General features: G+C 44.0%; 1 protein-coding gene across 2 annotated transcripts in view; it reads right to left on the reverse strand.

Annotated features, from left to right (window-relative positions):
* Positions 1 to 25,466, reverse strand: part of NUDT4 (nudix hydrolase 4) — a 440,395-nt gene that overhangs the window by 179,161 nt on the left and 235,768 nt on the right. For both annotated transcript variants that reach the window (XM_044087652.1, XM_044087651.1), the window contains exon 3: positions 8,456 to 8,500. In XM_044087652.1, the coding sequence (XP_043943587.1) occupies positions 8,456 to 8,500 (45 nt within the window). The remainder of the gene's footprint in view (positions 1 to 8,455; positions 8,501 to 25,466) is intronic.

The following is a 25,466-nucleotide window of genomic DNA, read 5'->3' on the forward strand; positions in this document are numbered from 1 at the left end:
CTGAAGGATAGGGCGTCCACTTTCCATGCTTTCTTGTGATAAATCCTTGTGCAAAATCTGGCAGTTGGGAGGGGAGGCAAATAGATCTATGTCTGGGCATCCCCATTTCCTTATTATCATGCTGAAGACTTGTGGATCCAGTTTCCATTCGTGGGGATCCATGAGGTTTCTGCTTAGTTCGCCTGCCTGAGTATTTGTTTTTCCTGGCAGGAATTGTGCTTGCAGGTGAACTTGAAAAGCCAATGCTGTGTCCCATAAGGTCATTGCTTGTCTGCAGAGGGGGTAGGAATGTGTACCTCCCTGCTTGTTTATGTACCACATGACCGTAGTGTTGTCTGTCTTTATCAGTAACTGTCCTGGATGAAGCAGGCCCTTGAAAGCTGTCAGGGCATTTTGAACAGCTAGCATCTCTTTTTGATTGATGTGAAGATGCATCTGGTTTGCAGGCCATGTGCCCTGAATACATTTTCCTGCCATATGGGCCCCCTAGGCATAAATCTGATGTATCTGTTGTCAGTGTCTGTCTGGCTGTGAGTAATCTGAATGGCAGACCCTTGTTGTGGTGACGGGCTTCTGCCCACCATCGAAACTCCTGTTGCAGGCAGGAATGAGTGCAATTACTGTTTCCAGGCTGTGGCAATGCTGAGTCCAAACACTTTTTAGATACCATTGTAGTTTCCTCATATGCAGTCTGGCATATGGAATTAGTAGAATGCAAGATGTCATGAAACCCAAGGCCTGCAGGATTTTCCTTGCAGATAAGTGGGTTTTTGTTGCCAATTTCTTGAAGTAAGTAGTCAGTTGCTTTTGTTTGTCTGGCGTGAGATAAGCCATCTGGGCAGTTGTATTTAAGCTTGCACCCAGGAATATTATCTCTTGAGAGGGCACTAGTTTTGATTTCTTTTCATTTACTGTGTACCCTAGGCCAATTAGTAATCTTTTTACAAACGCCAGATGCTTCAGAAGAATGTCTTTGTTCTCTGCATGAATTAGGCAGTCGTCCAAGTAGGGATATATTTGAATTCCTTTTTGTCTGCAAAACGCAATTACTGGTGCCAGGCATTTTGTGAAGACCCTGGGCACAGTAGATAAGCCAAAGGGCAGTGCAGAGAATTGGTAATGCATTGAGCCAACTATGAATCTGAGGTATCTTCTGCAAGATTGTCTGATTGGGACATGCAGGTATGCCTCTTTTAGGTCCAAAGTTACGAGCCAAGCCTTCTTGCCCAGCATGGGCAGTAGCTGCTGTAGAGTCAACATCTTGAATTTTGGAACTTCCAGAAAAGTATTTAGTATAGACAGGTCCAGTATTGGTCTCCAGGTTTTGTCCTTTCTGGGTACTAGAAAGAGTCTGGAGTAAAATCCTTGCCCCTGCTCTTGTTGTGGTACTTGCTGAATGGCCCTTATGTCCATGAGGGCTGTAATTTGTTTTTGTGTCTCTGCCCACTGATTGTATGGCAGGTCTGGCATACCTTTTGACCTTGGTAGGGTATGAAAATGGAACCTGTAGCCTTGGGACACTATGTTCAGGACCCATTTGTCTTGGGTAACCATTTGCCAATTTGATGAAAAAAGTGCTAGTTTTCCCCCTAAGGGGGCTGCCAAAAGAAAAATGCTTGGATCTGGTAGAGGAAAGTCATTGGGACCGTTTCCTGTAAGGTTGTGATTTGTCTTCTCTGCTTTTGGAGGTAGGAGCACCCCATTGTTTAGGCCTGTATGAGCCTTGGGGCTGAGATCTGCCTCTGGGACGCCTGTATCTGCCCTCTTTGTGGTCTGACACTGGAAAGGACCAATTTTTAGAGGGCCAGTTCCTGCTAAACCTGGGTGGCTGTACCTGTAAGAAATCCTTGACTGTCTGCATGGATTTTGCTTTATCCTCCATTTTTTTCAACACCTCTTCTGCTTTAGTACCAAACAAAGTATCATGCTGTAATGGTGCATCTAATAATTTTGCTTTAACATGATCAGGCAGATTCTGTTCCTTTAACCAAGCATGCCTCCTAATAACAGAACCTATAACAGTGGCCCTGCAAGAGGCCTCCAGGGAATCATAACCACATTGCAAAGTATGCTTTCCCACTTGTTCAGCTGCATGCAATAAATCCTGCAATTCCTTGTTCTCTGAACATTCAGTATTTGTTCAACATTTTCTGTTTAAGCAGTGACATTAAATATTGCTGATATTTAAGCATATGAAACTGACAATTTAAAGCCCTTACAGCCATGGTAGCAGAAGTGTAGACTTTTTTCCCCCATCTGTCTAGAACCCTAGAATCCATATTAGAGGGGATAGGCTTTTTTTGCAGTGGAAGCTTTAACCCCTTTGGGACCCTGAGATATAGTTTCTGGGTCAGCAGCGGGGTTTTTATATAGGAATTTATGAGAATCCGGGACCCTGTAGTATCTGTCTGGCTTAGCAGGTGCAGGGGGTAAAGAGTCAGGGGACAGGGGGTAAAGAGTCAGGGGACAGGCCGGACTCTGAAAATACATTATCTACAATGTCCAGAACAGGTGGAATAACAAGGGGTCTGTGCTGAGGAAGTAGCAGAAAGTCTCTGAGCCTTGTCTTAGATTCAGAATAATCTTGGCTCTCCCAGTGGAAATTCTCTCTCGTGGTATGCAGGGTCTCCCCAAAAGAATAATCTTCAGGAGGAGAGGCTGAAGGAATTGATTCTTCAGCATCAGAATCCTCATAGGGAAGCATGGATTAATCCTGTTCAGAAGAGGAATCAGAGGAAATAAAAACCTGATCAGAAGAACCATACTTTGTCTCTTGCCTAGGCCTCTTATCAGGAGGGGGATGGGAGCCCCTGATCAAACTAATTAAGTCTTCGGCCATTTTGAGCATCGTTTTTTTAGGCATGGAAGTCTGAGAAGGAGAATGCTGTACTTGTTTCTTTGTCTTTAGAGCTGCTTCAGTCTTTGTCTTTGAAGCTGAAGATGGCTTAATATATAGTTGTGTAGGTCTGAAGACACCCTCAGAAGCAGATGCCTGCTCAGTGGCTCCGGACCCATCTGAGGGAATGATTTCAGAGGGTCCAATACCTTGAGTTTCCAGAGGCCCAGTCGGCTCCACGTGGGAGTCGGAAGCAGCCTATTGCTCTGAGGTAGCGGGCGCCAGGGGCTGCGAAAGCGCCCCACTGAGAACCGGCGACTGGCCTAGCAGAGGCTTCGTCAGTTTTGTACCTCGGATGCCTATCCTTTTCCTTATCCTTGCATTCTTTATAAACTCCAGTGGTCGGCTGGTCCGACGGCATTATATAATTAAACCTTGGGCCAAAGTAATGAAATGCAAAATCGAACCGATGCTTGATAGTGCGTTGGTTAAATCTAGCACAAAACCGACAGCTAGCAACATTGTGGTCAGGGCCTAGGCAAGGAATACAGTAAGAGTGAAAATCCTTATGAGGTATTTGCTTCCCACAAGAAATACAATTGTTAACTTTTTCTGACATCGGTCTGGAGTAAGAAAAAAAGTTTCCCCAACGGGGTACTTAGCCTTAATGAAGACTTCAGTTCTGAAATTCGGATTTGAAAATCTCAGGAGTCGGCCGACCGGCACTTGCGAACTGCTTTTGCTTCGGGCACTGCGTGGCAAGAAAGACTGAAGAAAATGGCGTCTGCTGCATCTTTTATACCCTTGGCGCACTGACGTCAGGGAAGAGGCGACAGCAACCGACACCGGACCTAGACTTTGGAATTCTGGCCGACTGAGGGTAGCCTGCCAGCAGGATAACCCAAGAGTAATGACTGCAACAGTGAAACACGATGAACATCAGGTCTATCTCTGGGCTCCCCCATTTGATTTCCAACATATTGAATATCTTTAGTTCCAATTTCCACTCATGTGGGTCCATGTGATTTCTGCTTAGGTCGTCTGCCAGTGTATTTAGCTTTCCTGGCAGGAATTGAGCCTGTAGATGCACTTGGTAGCTCAAGGCTGTGTTCCACAGAGCCATGGCTATTCTGCAGAGAGGGTATAAGTGGGTTCCTCCCTGCTTGTTTATGTATCACATAACAATGGAGTTCTCCGTCTTTACCAATAATTGTCCTGTAAGAATGTAGTCCTTGAAGGCTGTCAGAGCGTTCTGTACAGCTAACATTTCTTTGATTGATAGGCAGGTGCATTTGACTTGGATTCCATTTGCCCTGAATGCACTTCCCTGCCAAGTGAGCCCCCCCATGCATAGTCTGATGAGCCTGTTAGGGTTTGGGCGGCAGGGGGTAGAGTGAATGGCAGTCCCTTGTTTTGGTGGCAGGCCTCTGCCCACCAAAGGAACTAATCTGTAGACAAGGTATGATAGGAATCATTGATTCTAGATCCTGAGAATGTTGACATCATAAGCTTTTTAGATACCATTGCAGTTTCCTCATATGCAGTTTTGCATATGGTATTAGTAGAATGCAGGAGGCCATGAACCCCAGGGCTTGCAGTATTTTCCTTGCAGATAGCTGGGTCTTTGTGGCCAGTAGTTTGAAGTAGGCTGTCAAATGAACTTGTTTCTCTGGCGTGAGGTAGGCCATCTGGGAAGTTGTATTCGAGCTTGCTCCCAGGAATACAATTTGCCGGCAGGGTACAATATGCGATTTCTTTTTGTTTATGGTGTACCCAGAGAAGTTAGCAGTTTCTTTACAAATGCCAGATGATTCAATAGTATGTCCTGGCTTTCTGCCTGAATTAGACAATCGTCCAGGTACGGGTATATTTGAATATTTCTTTGCCTGCAAAAAGCAATGACTGGAGCTAGGCACTTTGGCTTATCTACTGCGCCCAGGGTATTCACAAAGGGCAGTGCAGAGAACTGATAGGGCATGCAGCCTGCTTTGAAGTGTAGGTATCGTCTGCAAGATTCCCTTATTAGGATGTGCAGGTGGTAGGCTTCCTTTAAATCCAGTCTTGCCAGCAGCTGATGAAGAGTTAGCATCTTGAATTTTGGGATTACCAAAAATGTGTTTAGGACAGACAGGTCCAGGATAGGACACCAGGAATCGTCTTTTCTGGGTACCAGAAAAAGTCTCGAGTAGAAACCTTGTCCCCATTCTTCTTCTGGGACAGGTTGAATAGCCCTGATCCTTAAAAGAGAGAGAACTTGCTTTTGAGCCTTTGCCCACTGATTTGGGGGTAGAGTTGGCCAACCATTTGGGTTGGTAAGGAGTGGAAGTGGAATCTGTATCCTTGTCCTGGGTAATGTTCCCAATTTTTTACCTGCAGGGCAATCTAAAGGAACAGTCAGTTGAGCAGGGCTTGGAAGGTTTACAGTTAAGTCATTGGGACAGTTTACCACAGGGGGGAGTCTTACTACTTCCTGCTTTGGAAGTGGAAGCCCCCCACTGCTTAGTTCTGCGAGTCCCTTGGGACTGCAGTCTGAGTGTACTGCTGGTTCTGGGTTTGGACTGAAGGCTGGGAAGAGGCAGAAAAGGACCAATTCTTAGAGGGCCAATGCCTACTAAATTTGGAAGGCTGTACTTGCAGGAAATATTTAACAGTGTGCATAGATTTAGCTTTTTCCTCCAACTTTTTAAGTACTACTTCTGCTTTGTTGCCAGACAGGCGGTCTTGGTTTAAGGGAGCATTCAGCAATTTAGCCTTAACATGATCTGGCAAAGATTGCTCCTTAAGCCAAGATGAATCAAAACCACATTGCAAAGTATGTTTTCCAACTTGTTCAGCAGAATGAATTAAATCCCGTAAATCTTTATTTTCAGCACAATCAGGAATCAACATCATTTTCTATTTAAGCAATCCAATAATATGCTGCTGATACTTATGAAACTGGCAGTTTACAGGTTGCAGAAGTGTATACCTTCTTAGAGATTCCGCCCTGGAATCTCTATCAGAGGGGGTAGGACTTTTGGCAGTAGTAGCCTTAATGCCCTTTGTTCCCTGTGAAATGGTCTCAGGATCCGCAGTAGGATTTTTAAAAAGGAACTTGTGAGAGTCAGGGACCCTGTAATACCCATCAGGTTTTCTGGGAGCAGGAGGTAAAGAATCAGGGGCCAGGCTAGATTCCGAAAAGGCATCATCAACAATGTCCAGTACAGAAGGCCTAGCTAAAGGCCTGTGTTGGGGCAGGAATAAGAAATCCCCAAGCCTCTCTTTGGAGTCAGAGTAATCCTGGCTTTCCCAGCAAAAATGTTCCCTAAGAGTATGCAAGGTTTCACCAAAAGAGAAATCCTCTGGAGGGGAAGCAGAGGTACTGGAGTCCTCTGCATCAGTATCCTCATAGGTAGAGAAGGGTAAATCCTGGTCATCAGTGGAAACAGAAATTTCAGAGTCCTGATCAGAAGAATCAGAAGGAAAATCAGTCCTAGGTCTCTTAGAGGGAAAAGGGTGGCTTCCCCTGATTAGAGTAATAAGGTCTTCAGCCATTCTTATTTGTTTTATAGGCATAGGGGCCTGACCATGCGGTCTGGGCATCGGTTTTCTAGGCATCGATCGAGTTATAGGCCTTGAAGAAGAAGATGGCATTGATTTAATATGTAAGTTAGTAGGCCTGAATACACCCTCAGAAGCATGTGCCTACACAGCGGCTCTGGACCCATCCAAGGTAGAGACATCCACAGGTTCCACAGTCGAGGAAGCATCTCGCGGCATACTGGACTCCGAATGGGTCTCAGTAGAGGCCAGCGAATCTGAAGTAGTGGGCCTCAGGGGCTGTGAAAGCGCCCGAGTACCGGCGAACTGGTGACTAGCTTAGGAGAAGAGTCGTCGGCAGCTTTGGACCTATGCAGTCTGTCTCTGTCTTTATTTTTGCATTTTTTCAGAATGTCCGTAGTCGGGTGGCTTTCCGAAGCCATTTCTGGCTAATTGAACCGAGTACCAAAATATTTAGAAGCATAAATGAACTGATGACGAGTAGTTTGAGGTTTGAATAAGGCACAAAACCGACAGTGAGGTACGTCGTGGTCTGGGCTTAAGCAAGGAATGCAGTACGAATGAAAATCTTTATGAGGTATTTGTTTTCCACAAGAAATACAATTGTTAACTTTTACTGACATTGGTTTAAAGCAAGAAAAAGGTTCCACAACGGGATACTTAGCTTAGTTGAAGACTTCGGTTCTGAAACTCGAAAACGAAAATTTCAGGAGTCGGCCAACCGGCACTTGAGAACTGCTTCTGCTTCGGGCACCGCACGGCAAGAAAGACTGATGTAATGGCATCGGCTGCATGCTTTACACCCTGACTACCTGACGTCATGGAAGATGAGACTGCAACCAATGCAGGACCCAAGACTTTGATAATCAGGCCGACTGAGGGCTATTGCAAGCAGATAACCCAAATGAGATGATTGCAACAGTGAAACACGAAGAACATCATTCCCTTCCATGGAAAGCTAAAGGCATTCACTCTCCAGGCTAGTGGAGTGTGATCCATGGTGCAGAATTTGTTTAGTTGTCTGTTCTGGGGGGTAGGTAAACAGATCCACTTGAGGTGTGCCCCACTGGTGGACGACATCTAGGAAGGTATCCCTGTGCAACATCCATTTGTGTTGTAGAGAGGATGTGCTGCTGAGCAAGTCTGCTTGTGTTCCTGAGAGGGGATGTAAGAGGCCTGCAAGAAAAGGTTGTGGTTGGCTGCCAGATCCCAGATTTGCTCTCCATGGCTGCAATAATGGCCTCTTCCAGAGGAACCGAAGCTGACGGAGTAATCAGGTGTCCCTCAGCTCCTGTATTGGTAGTCGGCGGGACATCTGATGGCAGAGCAACATTGGGAGTAGGCCTGGAAACCTTGGCCTTCAGTTGCTTGACTTGGGCGATCAACTCAGGATCCATCCTGAGAGTGAGGAGTTTTAACTTTTGATTTTCCAAATACAAATTTAGTGTGGCCAGCCAACTGCGTAGGGTCTTTGTCATGAAGCACTGACAAATGGAGCAGGCCTTATGGCAGTGCTCCTTACCTATGCAAAACACACACCGGTAGTGAGAATCTTTTTGTGGTATCTGACTCCCACAATTACATTTGGTCTTTTTCTCAGACATCGGCTAAAAGAAAATCTACAGCAACCAAGCTAAAGCATACGTAAGATAGAAAAAAACGCAACTGAGTACTTATCTTTTTGAAGTCTTCAGCTGTAGGAGCGAATCGGTCGAAGCTAACAGTCTGTGGCTGAAAAGTTCTGGGGTCTGTGCGTGCAGACGTCACATTTATGGTCCCTGGTTTATGGCCCTGAGTGTGACGTCCCATGCACCTACAGCAGCCAGGCTTAAGCTTTTGTATAAGAGCCAATGTCGGGTTGCCTGAGGTGGGAAATTCCCCACAGTACGAATAATGCAACATAGGAATAGAAGGACATCTGGACAGTAGCACACCCATCATTTACTATTTTAGTAACTTTATATTACATATTTAAACATGACATATCACAGCATTATCCTATACTTAAATCTGCCACTATGCCAACAAGTCTAAACAAGCAATTAGACATTTTCCATCTCATCACTAATAGTAACTTACCTCAAATACTCCCAAAAGTCTTCCCAACTTGCCCTTTACTCCAGCCTATAAAACAAGAACAAGACTTGGTTAAGTATTAATACAGAAAAACGCTATTCATCCTTGCGATTTATAAGAAAACATTATGATAAACTTGGAAAAAAAAGCATAATGTAATGCACAAATATATGAAGCATAAATCAAAAGGTAGCACAGTTCACTGCCTTGGTAAGGCTTCACCCTTGAAGTATGCACAAGACTACAGGTTTTGTTCCTGATTAGTACTCGCATGGAACCCTGCCCAGCACTGTACCATAGCTTTCAATCGTGGCTGACTAACAGTTTTCAATTTTGTACTTGATGACTTCCTCTATGAACACTAAACTCTTAAATACTTTCTCCATTATATCACTCAGCATGCTAACTACACCAATGCTTCTAGCCCCCTGCTGTGACAAGTCAAGTAGCACAGCACACTGTGGTGCTTGACTAACTTCTCCCATTCCAACACTGACTGTTCTCCAGCTTCTGCACCTGCCAAACCCCAGGATCCCTAGATTGCTCCTGGGGGGGGGGGTAACTCTGGTGTAACCCTTCACCAGGTGTGCCCCACACTCCTTGGAAAGTCTATTTGATGTTAACTTACCTGGAGTCTCAGGAAGCAGGACTTACTTACATGGAGAATGAAGCTATTATCCTTAACTTATTCCCTCCGGTACAGCTTTTTTCATTGTGTAACTTTAACTCCCAGTGGGTGTGGCTTGAGCCTTTAAAAGAATGAAGTCATCACCTTAGAGTTCTAACAAATACTCATTGACAGAGGTCAAATATCAATACAGCTGTGTTTGCCATCATGTATGCTTCAAGATAAAATATTCTGATACCTTGTATGTAGCATGGTTTTGGAATTATTAATGCACATATGAACAAGCAATATTTGACGTCCAGAGGTGCATTAGAAGGCAACTGCAGATAAGCTTAGAGGCACAGTCAACAGTAATGAGTTAACAATCGATAGTCAAAATCCCTAACACAGGGAGTGGCTAGTGCAATGATGTCCTAGATATGTTTGCTACACACCCCTGTAATCTGAGTGGACGACTTGTGAAGCTCCTTGTGTCTCACCTGAGTTCACACAGGCATTAAGATCCCCCAAACCTCATTCCCACCCACACCGGGATAAGAGAGCTGGCAGTCAGCTTTTTCATCTTACCCTGATTGGCCTAGCGACAGCTCATGCCCATTCCAAAACCTGGGTCACCAGCAACCCAAATGGGCACCCTGCCTATATGCTACTGATTGAAGAGCTTGAATCTATTTACAATAACTGGCTCGGTTCCAAACCAAACATCTTGTCACCAATTCAGAAAGAAATCCAATGACAGTAGGCCAGCCACAAGTTTGCAGATGTTCTAACATCCACTCAATAGCAATGTATTACTCCTGCAAAAAAGCATATTATACTGCATTTTTGTACAGAGTACTATGAATAAATATGAAAGATTAGACTGTAGTGTACAAATATTACTTTGTAACCTTAGTTCTAACTAGTTTCTCTCATAAATCAGTATGTTACACAACAGAAAAAAAAACACAGTCCTACAATTTTATCAGCAGATGGCACCAAATTCTTCTGCCTCCTTGTACCCTGAATCCTTTAGGCTACGTATCAGTCTTAGTGCCTATTGCATCTCCTAGTCTTTTTAATACCATTCTTGTGTGGCCTTTTGCTCTCTGCATTCCTCATTTACAGTTTATGGGTTCCACCACTTCTCATCGTGCTTCTGGCATGAATCATCACGGAGTTTACCCTTATCCACTTGTGTTGGGAAATTCCATGTTATCTTAAAGAAATGTAGCTTAATTGTGCAACTATTCTGCTGTTTAATTTACTATAGATCCCTTTTTCTAAATTTAATTACTACTCCTGTTTAACTACACTATAATATATCCATTTAGAACATACGTAGCCTCCGCTGTTTCACCTTACATTTTCACTGCTTTGTGCCTCGTCCTTGATTTCACAGACTATTAGCACTTTGGAATGCGTTACTTTTGGGTCTCGACTTGCTTTTAAACCATGTTCGATATTTTACAGACTGTTAGTACTATGAAACCTATTAATTTAGGTCAAGTACATTCCTCTGCTTATTTCTACTGTTCCACCATTGAGCGACTGACACTATAGTCACATAGGTTAGGACTGAAAACAGGTATGCTGGCACTTTGGAACCTGTTAGCTTATGTCAAGTTCATTAAACTGCCTTTTTCTACTGTTACAGCATCACGTAACTTGATACTAGTCTGTCCATTCAAGCCTGAAAATAATTCAAATTTTCTAAGGCACTCTACTTAGCTGCAAAACTAAATACATTTTTAATGGTTTAAATAAAGTTATGCTCATCAAACCTCTTGGCTTTCTACTCAAAGATACAAACAGAGCCTAATGAAAAAACAGGTACATATAACAGCCTTCACAGACTGGAAGCACTGCACAGTGTCCGATGTGATTAAGTCTGAAAAGCTGCATCTCTCAGCCATGAGGCTATTTTTTTCTTCATACCCCAATACATATGTACTGTGTGACTAAGCAGTTTAGTTTAGTAAAATCTAAACTCATACATCATCCCTGAAGAATTCCAGTTCTGTCTGGATGGACCTAGCTTTTTAGAGTCCAGTGAAACAAATCACATTTGACTTCTAACCTGCATTTATCCTGCATTCTTCATCCAAGCCATCACAAAAGGATACAAATCATTATATGATGATGTGAAAGAACAATGGAACAGGGAAAGCAAAATACAGCAGGAGCAATGAAGAGGTTTAAAACACTGAATGGTAGTGCAAACAGAAAGGAATCAGTATGTAAAGGATCAACTCAATCACAGCTACTACAAGGGGATGGAGGTTCCTAGTCTTAAGATTACACATTTCCTTACACTAGGGAGATGCCAGAGAATTGCAGTGCGATTATAGAAAAAAAGTCCACAGTAAAGCATTTAAAATTAGTTGTACTTTACTTTTTACTTTTCCAGCAGTTAATCATGCGGGCATAGGCTGGTCAGTTTCTTGGATGCTAAGGGTCTTGTACTATATAGCAGCATGCCTTCACAAAAAGTAGAGGCCAGCCAGCCTCAGCTTGTAGATCTCTCTAAAACAGGTCATAGTCAAAGACAAAAGAAGCCTTATGGATGTGGTACCAGCTAATGTAGTCAAAAGAATTCCTACATATGCAATATAATCAAAACTTGAGCAAAACTTTGGGACATGTCTCTGTCTCTCTCTCCCCCCAGCAGGGGTCATCAGATCAATGCACTGATGGCAACATTCCTCCTCTGTTCTCTTACATGGGTCTTCAAATTTCTCCAACCACAGCTTTGAGAGAGTATACCTCCTCTAGCCCAAGATAATCCCGGTTGCATTGTTAATGTGCTTGCACACACCCTCAGTCCAGTAACATTTATAGGACAAAATACAAACCTGAACAGTGTACTTGTGAAAGTGGATCAAGTGGTGTGTCTAATCCAAAGAGTTTGTAAACTCCAGTGGACTGTCCTAGATTTAGCTAAAGATGACAGAGGCTATGAAAAAACTCACTGCAGAGACCTCCCCTGATAAAGTACTTGTAGAACAGAAAGCATTTACAAACCATGCCAAGGGACCCTCCAAAGTGGGCGTACTACCCTAAACAGTCCAAAATAATAACACTAAAATAACAGTCTGTTCTGGTGGCACAGCGAGAGAGAAGAGGCCCCGACTAGAGCCCTGGTAATCCAGGCTCAATTAAGGACTAAGGTGTTTGGCAGCACAAACTAGGATGACGGCTGTGTCCATCCTGAGGACTGGGGAGCTATCTTAGGTGTACCATCATGTTAGATCCTTGGCAGAGTCCAGGTTCTTGATAGAGGCATTTGTACTGAAGGAGGACAGAGCCAAGGGAGAGGTGAGTGCAGCAGCATGGCTGAGATAACACACAGCCCTCTCCTCCCCAACTCGGACAAGAGGGTGCAGGGGTGAGAAAAACTAAGAATACACTTCTCAGCAGCAGTGTGATGCTGCCTCAGGTTCCTCAATCTGCTAACCGGCTCCAGACACAAGTGTGACTAGCTCCAAGGAGGCTAAGGTGGGGCAAATTGCTTGGTGAATGAGGAGGGGCTCTGGCAGTAGCTGAAAGTCAGCTGTAAGGAGCCAAAAAATAAATAAAAAACCTAGGACTAACCAACCACCATGCATCAACTGCCTCCAGCCGCCATCCCAAACCACCAACATAACAGGCAAGAATGGGCTAAGCTCAAGGAATGGCTTTAGAACTGAATGCACAGAACAGTAGCCTTCCTAAGAGATATGCAAATGACAACTGTTTAAAAATTCTTACACAAGGAGCTCCCACAGCTGTATGTGACCATCTGTACTGCACAATGATAGTGTAGTCACCTCGAGGAACCCAGAGGGGAAAAAAAAAAAACAATTTCTGAATCTTTTTGGCAGCCAGTGTCACAACTCCTACAAAATTGTCCTTAATTTCATCTGTGAGACCAATCAAAATCCACTGGACTACACAGGATTCCAGGTAAGCATCCCAGCTCAAGCTCTGTAAGTCAGTGGTCAAAATCATAGAACAGGATAGCTTTGATGCTGCTGAGCAGAGACAATTCCTTACTCTGTTTTTTTGACAGGAGACGGAATGAAGTAAGAATACAGTTGTGTGTGCATACTTATCAAAAGACGATTTTAAAACATGACTGAGTACAAGCTGGAAAGGGATATCACTAAGATACTTTTCAGCAATCTGGCATCTTTAAGTGAGTGTGTACAGATGATGCTCAACTATAGAACAGTCAAAAACACACCTTACTATTTTTTGGACCCCCCCCCCCCCCAAAAAAAAAGTAAGATGGGACACCAATAAATTGTTTTTGGGAAGACTACAGAAGTTGTGAAAGGCAAAATGTAAACATTCATAAAAATACGCCAGTAAAAGTAAAGTACAGTTGTGTACCTACCATAAATGTAGATGTTTGAGTGTATTCACTGTTGCAGTCATTACAGTTGGTTTATCCTGCTGGCAGGCTACCCGCAGTCGGCCCGAGTTCCAAAGTCTAGGTCCGGCGTCGGTTGCGGTTGCCTCCTCCCTGACGTCAGAGCGCCAGGAGTATAAAAGATGCAGCAGACGCCATTTTCTTCAGTTTTTCTTGCCCCAGATGTCAGGTGCCCCTAAAATGGTAGGCTAAATTATGCCAATAAGCATGCATGCACAAAAAACAACTTTTCCTTCATCTACAAGCAAATACACCACATAGGTCCCATCAAAGAAAAAAGGGGGATGATGGGAGGGTAACCTGGACTGCAACAGTGAATACACTTGAACATCTACATTTATGGTAGGTACACAACTGTACTATGTTCATCGTGTTTTACTGTTGCAGTCATTACAATTGGGTTGAATCCCAAAGCTAAGGTTGGGAGGCTGGAGCTAAATAGGATTAGGAGAGTCTATCAGGCCCTGCAGAAGTGCAGTGGCAAAGCCTGCCCTGGATTTAGAGTAGAGAGGTAAGTGATCGTGCTTTGTAAAGGTATGCACTGAACTCCAAGTTGCAGCCTCTAAGATGTCTTTGGTTGGTACTCCTCTGAGGAAGGCTGCTGAAGTGGCTGCTGCTCTGGTTGAATGTGGCCTACTGCCCTTAGGCACTGATTTGCCATGCTGTGAATAGCAGAAACAAATGCAATGGCCTATCCACTCTGAAATAGTCTGTTTTGAGATAGGCTTTCCTTGTGATGCTGCAGCATATGCCACTAGAAGTTGTTCAGTCTTTCTGAAAGCTTTGGTTCTGTCCAAGTAGAAGTGTAGCTGTCTGTGAAAGTCCAAAGAATGCAGAATTCTCTCACCCTTATTCTGTGGGTTTGGATAAAAAGTAGGCAAATGAATTGTTTGGTTAAGGGCCACACTAGACACTACCTTAGGCATAAATGTAGGGTTTGTCCTCAGCGAAACCCTGTGAGGATGGAAAATGGTAAAAGGTTCCACAGCCATGAGTGCCTGTAACTCTGAGACTCTTCTAGCGGCGGTTATAGCTAGGAGTAGAGCTGTTTTCCAGGATAAGAATTTTATATCAGCTGCAGAGGCTGGCTCAAACGGAGGCAGTGCGAGTTTTTCCAAGTCTGAGTTGAGGTCCCATGCAGCTATTGGTGCTCTCCTTGGAGGTCTTATGTTTTTGGCCCCTCTGAGGTACTGCCTTAGTAACGGAAGAGAAAAAATAGGTGGTTCTGTATTGTAATGAGCTGAAATGGCAGAGGCATGAATTTTAATTGATGAAAAGGAAAGTCCTTTATCCAGCATCTCAGTTAAGTATTGCAAAATCTGAGGAATATTTGGAACAATGGTGTCAATACCTTGTGCTTGGTTCCAAGCACAGAATCTCTTCCATTTGTCTGCATAACATTTTCTGGTGCTAGGCCTGCTAGGCCTCCTGGCCTCCAAAATAACATCCATCACTGCTTTAGAGAGAGGTGCATCTTGAGAGGCTACATTAACTGCCATGCTGCCAGGTTTAAGGTCTTGAGTTGGCTGTGCAGTATCTCACTGTCTTGGTGGGTCAATAAGTGAGGAATTTGAGGTAATGTCCAAGCTGGGCATTGAGACAAGCTCTTTAGGATTGGGTACCAGTGCTGGCGGGGCCAGTTCGGGGCAATTCGTATCATTTTTGGTTTCTCTTGTCTGACCTTGAGGAGTACCTCGGGGAGGAAAGGCATATACTGTTAAATTTTTCCAGCTGAAAGATAGAACATCCATTTTCCATGCTTGCTTGTGATAAGTCCCTGTGCAGAATCTCTGTAGTTAGTAGTTGTGAGGGGAGGCAAATAGGTCTATGTCTGGGCATCCCCAGGTCCTTGTTATCATGCTGAAGACTTGTGTATCCAATTTCCACTCGTGGGGATCCAGTAGGTTTCTACTTAGGTCGTCTGCCAGAGTATTTGTCCTTCCTGGCAGGAAGTGTGCTTGCAGATGTACTTGGTAAGTCAATGCTGTGTCCCACAAGTTCATGGCTAGCCTGCAGAGGGGGTAGGAATGTGTGCCTCCCTGCTTGTTTATGTACCACATGACTGTAGTATTGTCTGTCTTTATCAGTAGTTGTCCTGGATGAAGTAGAACCTTGAAGGCTGTCAGGGCATTCTGAACAGCATTTGACTTGCGGACCATGTGCCCTGAATACATCTTCCTGCCATATGGGCCCCCCAGGCATAATCTGATGCATCTGTTGTCAATGTCTGCCTGGCTGTGGGTAAGGTGAATGGCTGTCCCGTGTTGTGGTGACAGGTTTTTGCCCACCATCGAAACTCCTGTTGCAGGCAGGGAATGAGGGTAATTATTGTTTCCAGGCTGTGGCAATGTTGAGTCTAAACACTTTTTAGATACCATTGAAGTTTCCTCACATGCAGTTTTGCATATGGAATTAGCAGAATGCAGGATGCCATGAAACCCAAGGCCTGCAGAATTTTTCTTGAAGATAACTGGGTCTTTGTTGCCAACATTTTGAAATAAGCAGTCAGTTTTCTGTGCTTGTCTGGCGTGAGATAAGCCATCTGGGCAGTTGTATTTAAGCTTGCACCCAGGAATATTATCTCGAGAGGGTACGAGTTTTGATTTCTTCTCGTTTACTGTGTACCCTAGACTTGTCAGTAATCTTTTTACAAATGCCAGATGCTGTAGTAGAATGTCCTTGTTCTCCGCTTGAATAAGGCAGTCGTCCAAGTAAGGATATATTTGTATTCCTCTGTCTGCAAAATGCAATTACTGGTGCCAGGCACTTTGTGAAGACCCTGGGTGCAGTAGATAAGCCAAAGGGCAGTGCAGAGAATTGGTAGTGCATTGATCCAGCTTTGAATCGGAGGTATCTTCTGCATGTTTGTCTGATTGGGACATGCAGGTATGCCTCTTTTAGATCTAAAGTCACAAGCCAAGTCTTCTTGCCCAACATGGGCAGAAGCTGCTGTAGAGTCAACATTTTGAATTTTGGAATATCCAGATATGTGTTTAGAATAGATAGGTCCAGTATTGGTCTCCAGGCTTTGTCTTTTCTGGGTACCAAGGACAGTCTTGAATAGTATCCTTGTCCCTGCTCTTGCTCTGGTACTTGTTGAATGGCCCTCATGTCCATGAGGGCTGAAACTTGTTTTTGTGCCTCTGCCAATTGACTGCGTGGCAGGTCTGGCATACCGTTTTGCCTTGGCAGGGTGTGAAAGTGGAACCTGTAGCCTTGTGAAACCATATTTAGAACCCATTTGTCCTGGGTGATCATGTGCCAGTTTTGTGAAAAAAGTGCTAGTTTTCCCCCCAAAGGGGCTGCCAAAAGATAAGTGCTTGGTGCTGGAAGTGGAAAGTCATCGAGACTGTTTCCTGTATGGCTGTGATTTTTCCTCTCCGCTCTTGGAGGTAGAAGCACCCCATTGTTTAGGCCTGTATGAGCCTTGGGGCTGTGATCTGCCTCTGGGGCGTCTGTATCTGCCCCTTTGTGGTCTATCTGACACTGGAAAGGACCAATTTTCTGTAGGCCAGTTCCTGCTAAATCTGGGAGGCTGTACCTGCAAGAAATCCTTGACTGTTTGCATAGATTTAGCTTTGTCCTCCATTTTCTTCAACACTTCTTCTGCTTTAGCACCAAAGTATCATGCTGTAAAGGAGCGTCTAATAGTTTTGCTTTAACATGATCCGGCAAATTTTGTTCTTTTAACCAAGCATGCCTCCTAATGACAGAACCTGTAACAGCGGCCCTGCAGGAGGCCTCAAGAGAATCAAAACCACATTGCAAAGTATGTTTTCCAACTTGCTCAGCTGCATGCAATAAACCCTGCATTTCTTTATTGTCTGCACATTCTGTATTTGCTGACATTTTCTGTTTAAGCAAAGACATAAGATATTGCTGATACTTAAGCATATGAAATTGGCAATTTAAGGCTCTTACAGCCAAGGTAGCAGAGGTATAAATCTTTTTGCCCCATCTGTCCAGGGCCCTAGAATCCCTGTCAGAGGGGATAGGGTTTTTTGCAGTAGAAGCCTTGACCCCTTTGGGACCCTGAGAGATGGTTTCTGGGTCAGCTGCAGGGTTCTTATAGAGAAATTTATGTGAATCAGGAACCCTATAGTATCTGTCTGGCTTAACAGGGGCTGGTGGTAGAGAGTCTGGAGAAAAACTGGACTCTGAAAATACATCATCTACAATGTCTAAAACAGGCGGGATAGCAAGGGGCCTGTGCTGGGGCAATAAAAAGAAGTCTCTGAGCCTTTTCTTGGATTCTGAGTAGTCTTGACTCTCCCAGTGGAAATGCTCCATCATAGTATGCAGTGTTTCCCCAAAATAATAATCCTCAGGAGGAGAGGCTGAAGGGATAGATTCTTCAGCATCAGAATCCTCATAAGGAGGAATAGATTAATCCTGTTCAGCGGAGGAATCAGAGGAAATGGAAACCTGGCCTGAAGATTCATATTCTAACTCTTGCCTAGGCCTCTTTTCAGGAGGGGGATGGAAACCCCTGATCAAAGTAATAAGGTCTTCGGCCATTTTAAGCATCTGTTTTTTAGGCATGGAGGCCTGTCCAGGTGAATGCTGTACTTGTTTCTTTGTCTTTAGAGATGTTTTAGTCTTTGCCTTTATAACTGAAGTAGGTTTTACATACAACTGTGTAGGCCTGAAAACACCCTCAGAAGCCGATGCCTGCTCAGCTGCTCCGGACCCATCTGAGGGAATAGTTTCCGAGTGTCCAATACCTTGAGTTTCCAGAGGCCCAGTCGGCTCCATGTGGGAGTCAGAAGCAGCCTGTGGCTCTGAGGTAGCGGGCGTCAGGGGCTGCGAAAGCACCTCACTGAGAACCGGCGAAAGGCCTAGAAGAAGCCTCGTCGTCGGTTTTGGATCTTGGATGCCTGTCCTTTTCTTTTCGTTTTTTGTAAACTCCGGTAGTCGGCTGATCCGATGGCATTATATAATTAAATCTTCTGCCAAAGGAATGAAATGCAAAATCGTACCAACGCTTAATATTGTGTTGGTTAAATCTGGCAGAAAACTGGCAACTAGCAACGTTATGGTCAGGGCCTAGGCAAGGAATACAGTAAGAATGAAAATCCTTGTGAGGTATTTGCTTCCCACAAGAAATACAGTTATTAACTTTTTCTGACATCGGTCTGGAGCAAGAAAAAAGGTTTCCCCAATGGGGTACTTAGCTTTAATGAAGACTTCGGATCTGAAATTCGAATTTGAAAACTTCAGGAGTCGGCTGACCGGCACTTGCGAACTGCTTTTGCTCCGGGCACCAAGCGGCAAGAAAGACTGCAGAAAATGGCGTCAGGTGCATCTTTTATACCCCTGGCGCACTGACGTCAGGGAAGAGACGATAGCAACCAACGCTGGACCTAGACTTTGGAACTCAGGCCGACTGCGGGTAGCCTGCCAGCAGGATAACCCAATTGTAATGACTGCAACAGTGAAACACAATGAACATCTGTAGTATTATTTGTGAACAAATTCAGTGGCCTTTGTCTTACGGCATGAAGAAAGGCTGTCAGGGCAAATATGACTGCGCTCATTTCCCTGACCTTGATGTGTTCCCACCTGAAGGTGTGGGGCCAGGTAGCCTGCACTTTCAGGCTGCCCAGAGTAGCCCCCCCCAAACCAGATCTGAGGCATCTGTGTACATCTTCTGGACAGGAGGAAGGGGTTTCATTAGATGTCCTGGATTGAGCATAACCTGGTTTAAACCACCACATATCTCCTTCCTCAGACAAGGAAGGAAGGGGATGATGAAGCCCATACAGAACTTGAGATACCACTGCAATTTACTCATGTGGAGTCTTGCCAGAGGTAGCATGGGGAATAGTGGAGGCCATATAACCCAATAGCCTGAGGTGTTGTCTGGCTGTCAAAGCAGTGGCTTGAGGACTGTGTCCAGGTATTGGGTCAGAGTTTCCACTCTGTGGGACGGGGGTGGTGGGGCGGGAGGAATGTCCTCATAACATCTGTCCTTATTCTGCACCCCAGGAAAACCTGGTCTTGGGAAAGACCCAGGTTAGACTTGGGAAACTTTATGTGGAATCCCAGAGCTTGCAGGAGGAAGATGATTTTGTGGAGTTGGCTCTGCAGGGATCTGGAGCAATATGCCTGAATCAAGAGGTCATCTAGGTATGGAAATATTTGGATGCCTTGGACCCTGCAGTAGGCCACCACAGGAGCCAAGCATTTGATGAATACTCTTGGAGCAGTAGAGAGCCCAAAAGGCAAGGCAGAGAACTAAAAATGCGAGGAACCAGCAGAAAAATGCAAAAATGTATTGTAGCTGGGCCTTATAGGTATGTGGAGGTAGGCATTCTTTATGTCCAAGCTGGGTAGAAATCCCATTGAGTTATCAGTAAAGGAAAAAAGGGTTTGAAGAGTAAGCATGCAAAAGGTGGGGACCTGCAAGAAAGGGTTGAGGTGAGACAGATGCGTTCCTTTTTCCACCAGAGGAACTAGTTGTATGGTTACTTGAGAAAGGAGGCCATTTATGACTGGCTGGGGGATCCCCCTGGGGGGGGGGTGACCCAGGACATAAAATAGCCCTTTTCTATGATGAAGAGGACCCACCTGTCTCAGATAATGATTTGCCAAATGGGGCAGACAGTGAGAGAGCCATAGGGACAGTGGAATGGAGTCCGGGGGGGGCAGAGAAAGGAGGTAGCCAAGGCTACCTGTCCTACCCTGAAAGGGAATTTTCGGGGCAGAAGTTTGAACAGACTTAGAAGGGGTCTGCTGTTTCCTTGCATCTTTTCTGTCTCTAGCATGGGAAGCTGGAGTAGTGAGTTTCCGAATGAACTGTGCCTTTGATGGGTAGTTCCTGTGAAATTTGGGAACAGGGAAGATGAGGTGTTTAAGATCTTGCAGCTCCTTTCCTTTGTGCTGAAGGGCCTTAAATATCTCAGCCACTTTTAGATCAAAATTCCAGGTGTGTGCCCATTAATTTTGCCCTAATGTCATCAGGTGAAGGCTGAAGACAACCAAAAATATCATCTTAGGACTGAAGCTGAGGCAGCTGAGCTTAAAGAAGCTTCTGCAGCATCATAACTGCAGTGAATAGTGTGCCTAGTGACTTGTGATTAGAGATTAATGAGGGTAGAAATTTGAGTCTTGGAAGGTGAGTCTGGAAGATCACCTATGAGTTTGGTGACTGGGTCAAAAGAGCTAAGACATACTTGGACAAGTGTATCCGATAATTTACTGCTCTGAAGGGTAGGGTAGAGGAAGTGTAGACTTTCTTACCAGGGCTCTCCATGGCCTTACCGTCAATGCATTTGATCAGAAATTTGCCCCTTCGGAGACCTCGTAGAATCTGTCAGGCCTCCTGGGAGCAGGTGGTTGGGAATCGGGGTTAACTGAGGCAGCACTGAAAGCATCCAAGAAAGCTGGTAATACTGGGTGAATTGCAGAAGGAGCAGGGGTGCTCATCTGTAGGAGCTCGTATCTTTTTTGTACCTCAGACATTTCAGAGGAATCCCACTTAGATTCCCTCATTTTAGAAACTGTATCCCCAAAGGTGAAGTCCTCTGTTGGGGAATCAGCCTCCACAGATTCATCCTCCTCAGAAGCATATCCAAGAGAAGAAGGCATCTGGGAGACATAGCAGAGGGAATCCTCAGAAAAGGAATCTGAGGAATCCTCAGCTTCAGGTAGGATGACATCCTCAACGTGTGGCATAGGACTGATAACAGGAGGGCCGGCCTGTGGGGATCCAGGCATGGCAGGCCTCAGGGCCATAAAGGCATTAAATAGGCTCTATGAAAAAGCCTACCAACATGGTTGGCTTTCAGGAGAAGGGTGAGACGCTTGGTCTTGGATTTCTTTTTTAATGAAGGCCCAAGAGGCGTAGGCCCTGAAGAAGGCCTAGGTTCAGTAGACTGAGAAGCCAAGGAAAGGCCTGTCTGAGCAGCAGCAGGAACCTGTGGATCCCCCTCCACGTCACAAAGCAGAGTCTGTGAACCCTCCCTGGACATGCCTTCTGCTCTAGCTTCTGTGGTATCCCGAGGGTACCCACTATACCTGCTTCAGCAGACTCCGAGCGTTCCTCCAGGTGCATGTCGACCACAGGAGTGACATCGGATGGAGGAAGGGCAGCAGTAGCAACTTTGGGCTGGGAAACCTTGGTCATCTTTTTAGCTGGTTTCATGGGCTAACCGGATGATCCTTCCATCCCTAAAGCTTAACGTTTAAGATGATGATTTTTCTACATATATATTCAAGGCATGCAGGTGGCTGCATAGGATTTTAGGCATGAAGGCCTGACAGATCGCACAAGAAAGATGATTGTGAATAGGCCCCCAGACAGAAAAGGCAAAGCTCGTGGGTGTCCTTATGGGGGAGCTGACTACCACACTTGCCCTTCTTGGATGACATGTAACCTTAACAAACATGCAGTGACAAAGGAATCAAAAACAGCCCCAACGGGATACTTATCTTTTGGAATTCGGAGATCCAAAGTGAAGATGGCAGGAATGCTGACATTCAACTGGCGGTATAGAAGTTCTGAGGAAAGGTATGTGCAGACATCACTTATATGGCCCACATACCCTAGGCTGTCAGATGTCCTCTGTACCTAGGAGTGACTACATGCTTTTGTACACTGGCCAGACGTTCGGATAGCAAGAGAGGAAAACCCAAGAGTTTGCAATACTGCAACAAGTGCCTACTTGAAATGTATCTGTTAAGTGAATAGACAACCAAATGTTCAGCTCATAAGAGGCACAAAAACTTGCTAGGCTGACTCAGTTGCTTATTCCTTTCAAATTCAATATGGCAGTTATATATTTACATCCATAAAATGCAAGATCATTTTGCTTCTATCATCTTGTTTGGACCAGACTGGCAAATAGACAGGTTGGCTCAAAACAACTCTTAATAAAGGTAGTCTGCTCAGCTCAAGCAATATAAAAAAAGGAAGTTGTGAAGTGAAAAGCTTTATAACTTTATTGCCCCAAGAAGGGAGGCTACAACTCTAAAAAGAAAGTAACAAAAAAACAATGCAACTATACACAAGAGAGTATATGCACACACACCATGACAATATATCAAAGACCACGCAAGACGACTGGAGGGAGAAGACAGCTACCACAAAAGTAATCTATTAGAACATCTACTTTTATAGGAAGTTCACTTGGACAACTGTAGCATGTCCAACATTTAAATCATGACCAAATCCAGCAAAAGGTGATCTAGGTAGCTGCCTACAGTCTGGTGCTGGCTGTTTTTCTGGCTTGGCCATAAAAGATGCTCCATGCAAACCAAATGCTTCTCAGAGCATGAGGTGTGCCAAGCCTCACTGATTGAGAAGCACAGTCTTTTTCAATGAAGCCAAGCCTTGCCTCAATGAAGTGTGGTCTTTTTCAATGTTTGGGCTGGAATTTAAGACTCAGGAGATCACACCATTGTCAAGGGGAGACTGCACCATTATTTAGCAAGAACAGCATTGCACCATTATTGAGAGAGAATCATCAGATTATCAGAACTCATGGGAGATTGCTTCATTATGGAATGAGAATAGTCAGAAAATTGCAACATAAACGGGATGAGCACAAGGGATGCACGCTTGTATGTCTGAAACCAGATTTCCTACAAACTGACTTATGATCCCTCCAAGACACTTTCAGGAAGCTAGATGATTCTACAGAAAAACATAAGCACCTCTGTTGTAAGTCGCTCACTGTAGATTTCAGTCAGTAAAGCCAGTTTCATATTTATTATTGTTCAGAATACATGTTCTATTTATTTTTGAATTTATTTTTGAATTATATTTGTTAGCAAAGAACTCCCTGGTTAAGTGACTTGATCAGAGTCTTACACAGCAGGTACATGGAGCAAGAAAATAATCAAGCCCTGTACCCTCAGCTACAGGAAGCAGCTCATTAAGAGTGGAGAGACTTAATCTACTGCACTGCCATACCTTCACTAAACTTCCTTATTTTCTAATAAATCACTGAGATTAACAGTCAGTCAATAATGCTAGTCATTAGTAGAGAGTGTGGCTTGCCAGGGAAGAGACTGACGTTTATGGCAGAAGTAAGACTATACCACAAGGTTTAATAGTTCCTTTTTAAAGAAGGATGCACAGCTTTAAAACAAAACTAGAAATTCTACCAATGGCAAAGGGACTATGGAATGATCCAGTTTGACACAAACCTTCAAAAACGCCACAGTTTATGACTGAATGCTGATTCTGTTTAAACAAATGATGCTCACTATGGTGGACATTGAAGCCTACCATGTAACTGAAGAGAAACACCTCCTTGTGATGGATTTTGCATAGAAGATGGGTCAGCATGAAGCTTTGCTGCAACGGGTACAGAATGCAGTTACTGTAAACACTGACAATTTGCAAAGGATGAAGGAAGATAGACAAAATCAGGCATGAGAGAGAGATTATCTACACCCTTGTGGCAGGAAAGGATAGCATATAATCTTCTTAGTTGTGAATTGCTGGCTGAAGGCTTATTGTGTATGTTATTCTAAAAGTGCCTTAGACTCCAAACCAGTTATTTTACAACTAAAAGTTTGTGGTCTACTCTCTTGTGGGAGGAGAGAGTTGCCTCCACCCTTCTGAGCTGGGAATCGCTAGTGAAGGCTTACTGTGCCTGATATTCCACGTGTCTTTGTTCTGATTTAAGCATTTTGTCTCCAAACCAGTTATTTCTCATTAGGAAGGTCTGTGGTCTACACATCTTGTGGCATTGCTGTCTAGTTTCTTTTTTTCTTTCTCAACTATTAAGAGTATTTATAGTTTGTGCATTGCTTATCAAGTTCCTTGTCTTATTAACCTGTTCAATATTTAAAATTTCCCTCACTCCCTAGTAGATCAGCAGCCATGGATATGCACTTCCTGAGTCTCTGTGGGCAGTCTGCTTGAGATGGGTATTCTGAGGCATTGTGGCAATTGCCTCATGTACACTGGTAACCCACTTATTCTTAATAAAACAGATAAAGTATGCATACACTAACTCTGAAGGCAAAACTCTCTCAAACAACCAAAACTAATAGTACAGAAGTTATCAGTGATACTTGCAACATGCCTACTGCACAGGGTAAAGATCCTACACACAAAACTACATGTGTTGAGGCACTTGCGGGTAACCTTCCTAAAAAACACTAAGACCTCCTGCACAGCACAATCAAAGGAAGGGTCCTCAGCTATCACGTAAACACTCCATTAAAACACCCACAGCTATGCATAGTAGCACTGTATCCAATAATTCAACTGCTAAGCTCTCAAGGCAAATCAGCGCACAGCCAAATTTCCTGGTCATTGGTGATTCTAGTGATGCACACCGAGGTTTCCTTCATTAGACTGAGTGAGGACAGAGTCCAGGTTTGCTGCCTTTCCGGGGCTAGGATCAGTCAAGTCACACAGGCACTCAGGTCATTGAACCACAGTCCAAACAGCAAGAAAAGAAAAAAATAGACCACTCATTTAAGGTTGGAGTAAACATAGCAGTCAAAGCCAAAACGGTAACAAAAACTCCTCCTAAACATGGCTTTAAATCACTACATATAGAAGTAACTTTATTAAAACAGAAGGTAAGCGCTTTCCAGAGTAACCTCTGCTTCATCAGACCATTACAGAACACAAAATCTCAGTGCTATTTAAAATAAACACTCAACCAATCACAGAAAATTCAGCAATCATGTGAGAACATTAATAAAAAAAACCCTCCCAAACAATAAAAGCAGCCTACCATTTGTTAAAGACATAGCAATAAAACAATATTCCCATCATCAAATATAAAGATTTGTTAAGCTTATTCCAAAACACAGTAATAAATCATGAAAAAAATTGAGCAGTCTCTATATGCTGCTTCAAACCTGACCATAAACATAGATAAATGCATTAAATGTATTAGCAGAAACAGTATCAGGAACTTTCTTGAATGTACAGGTGTAACAAAAATGAAAATATTTAGACCTATTAAAACTAAGATATGCAGTTGTATACATGCAGCAAAGGAAAAAAATAATATTCTAATGGA

This window comes from Protopterus annectens, chromosome 11.part0, assembly GCF_019279795.1.
Source record: "Protopterus annectens isolate FY-2018-M chromosome 11.part0, PAN1.0, whole genome shotgun sequence".
Taxonomy (NCBI): Eukaryota; Metazoa; Chordata; order Ceratodontiformes; family Protopteridae; genus Protopterus; species Protopterus annectens.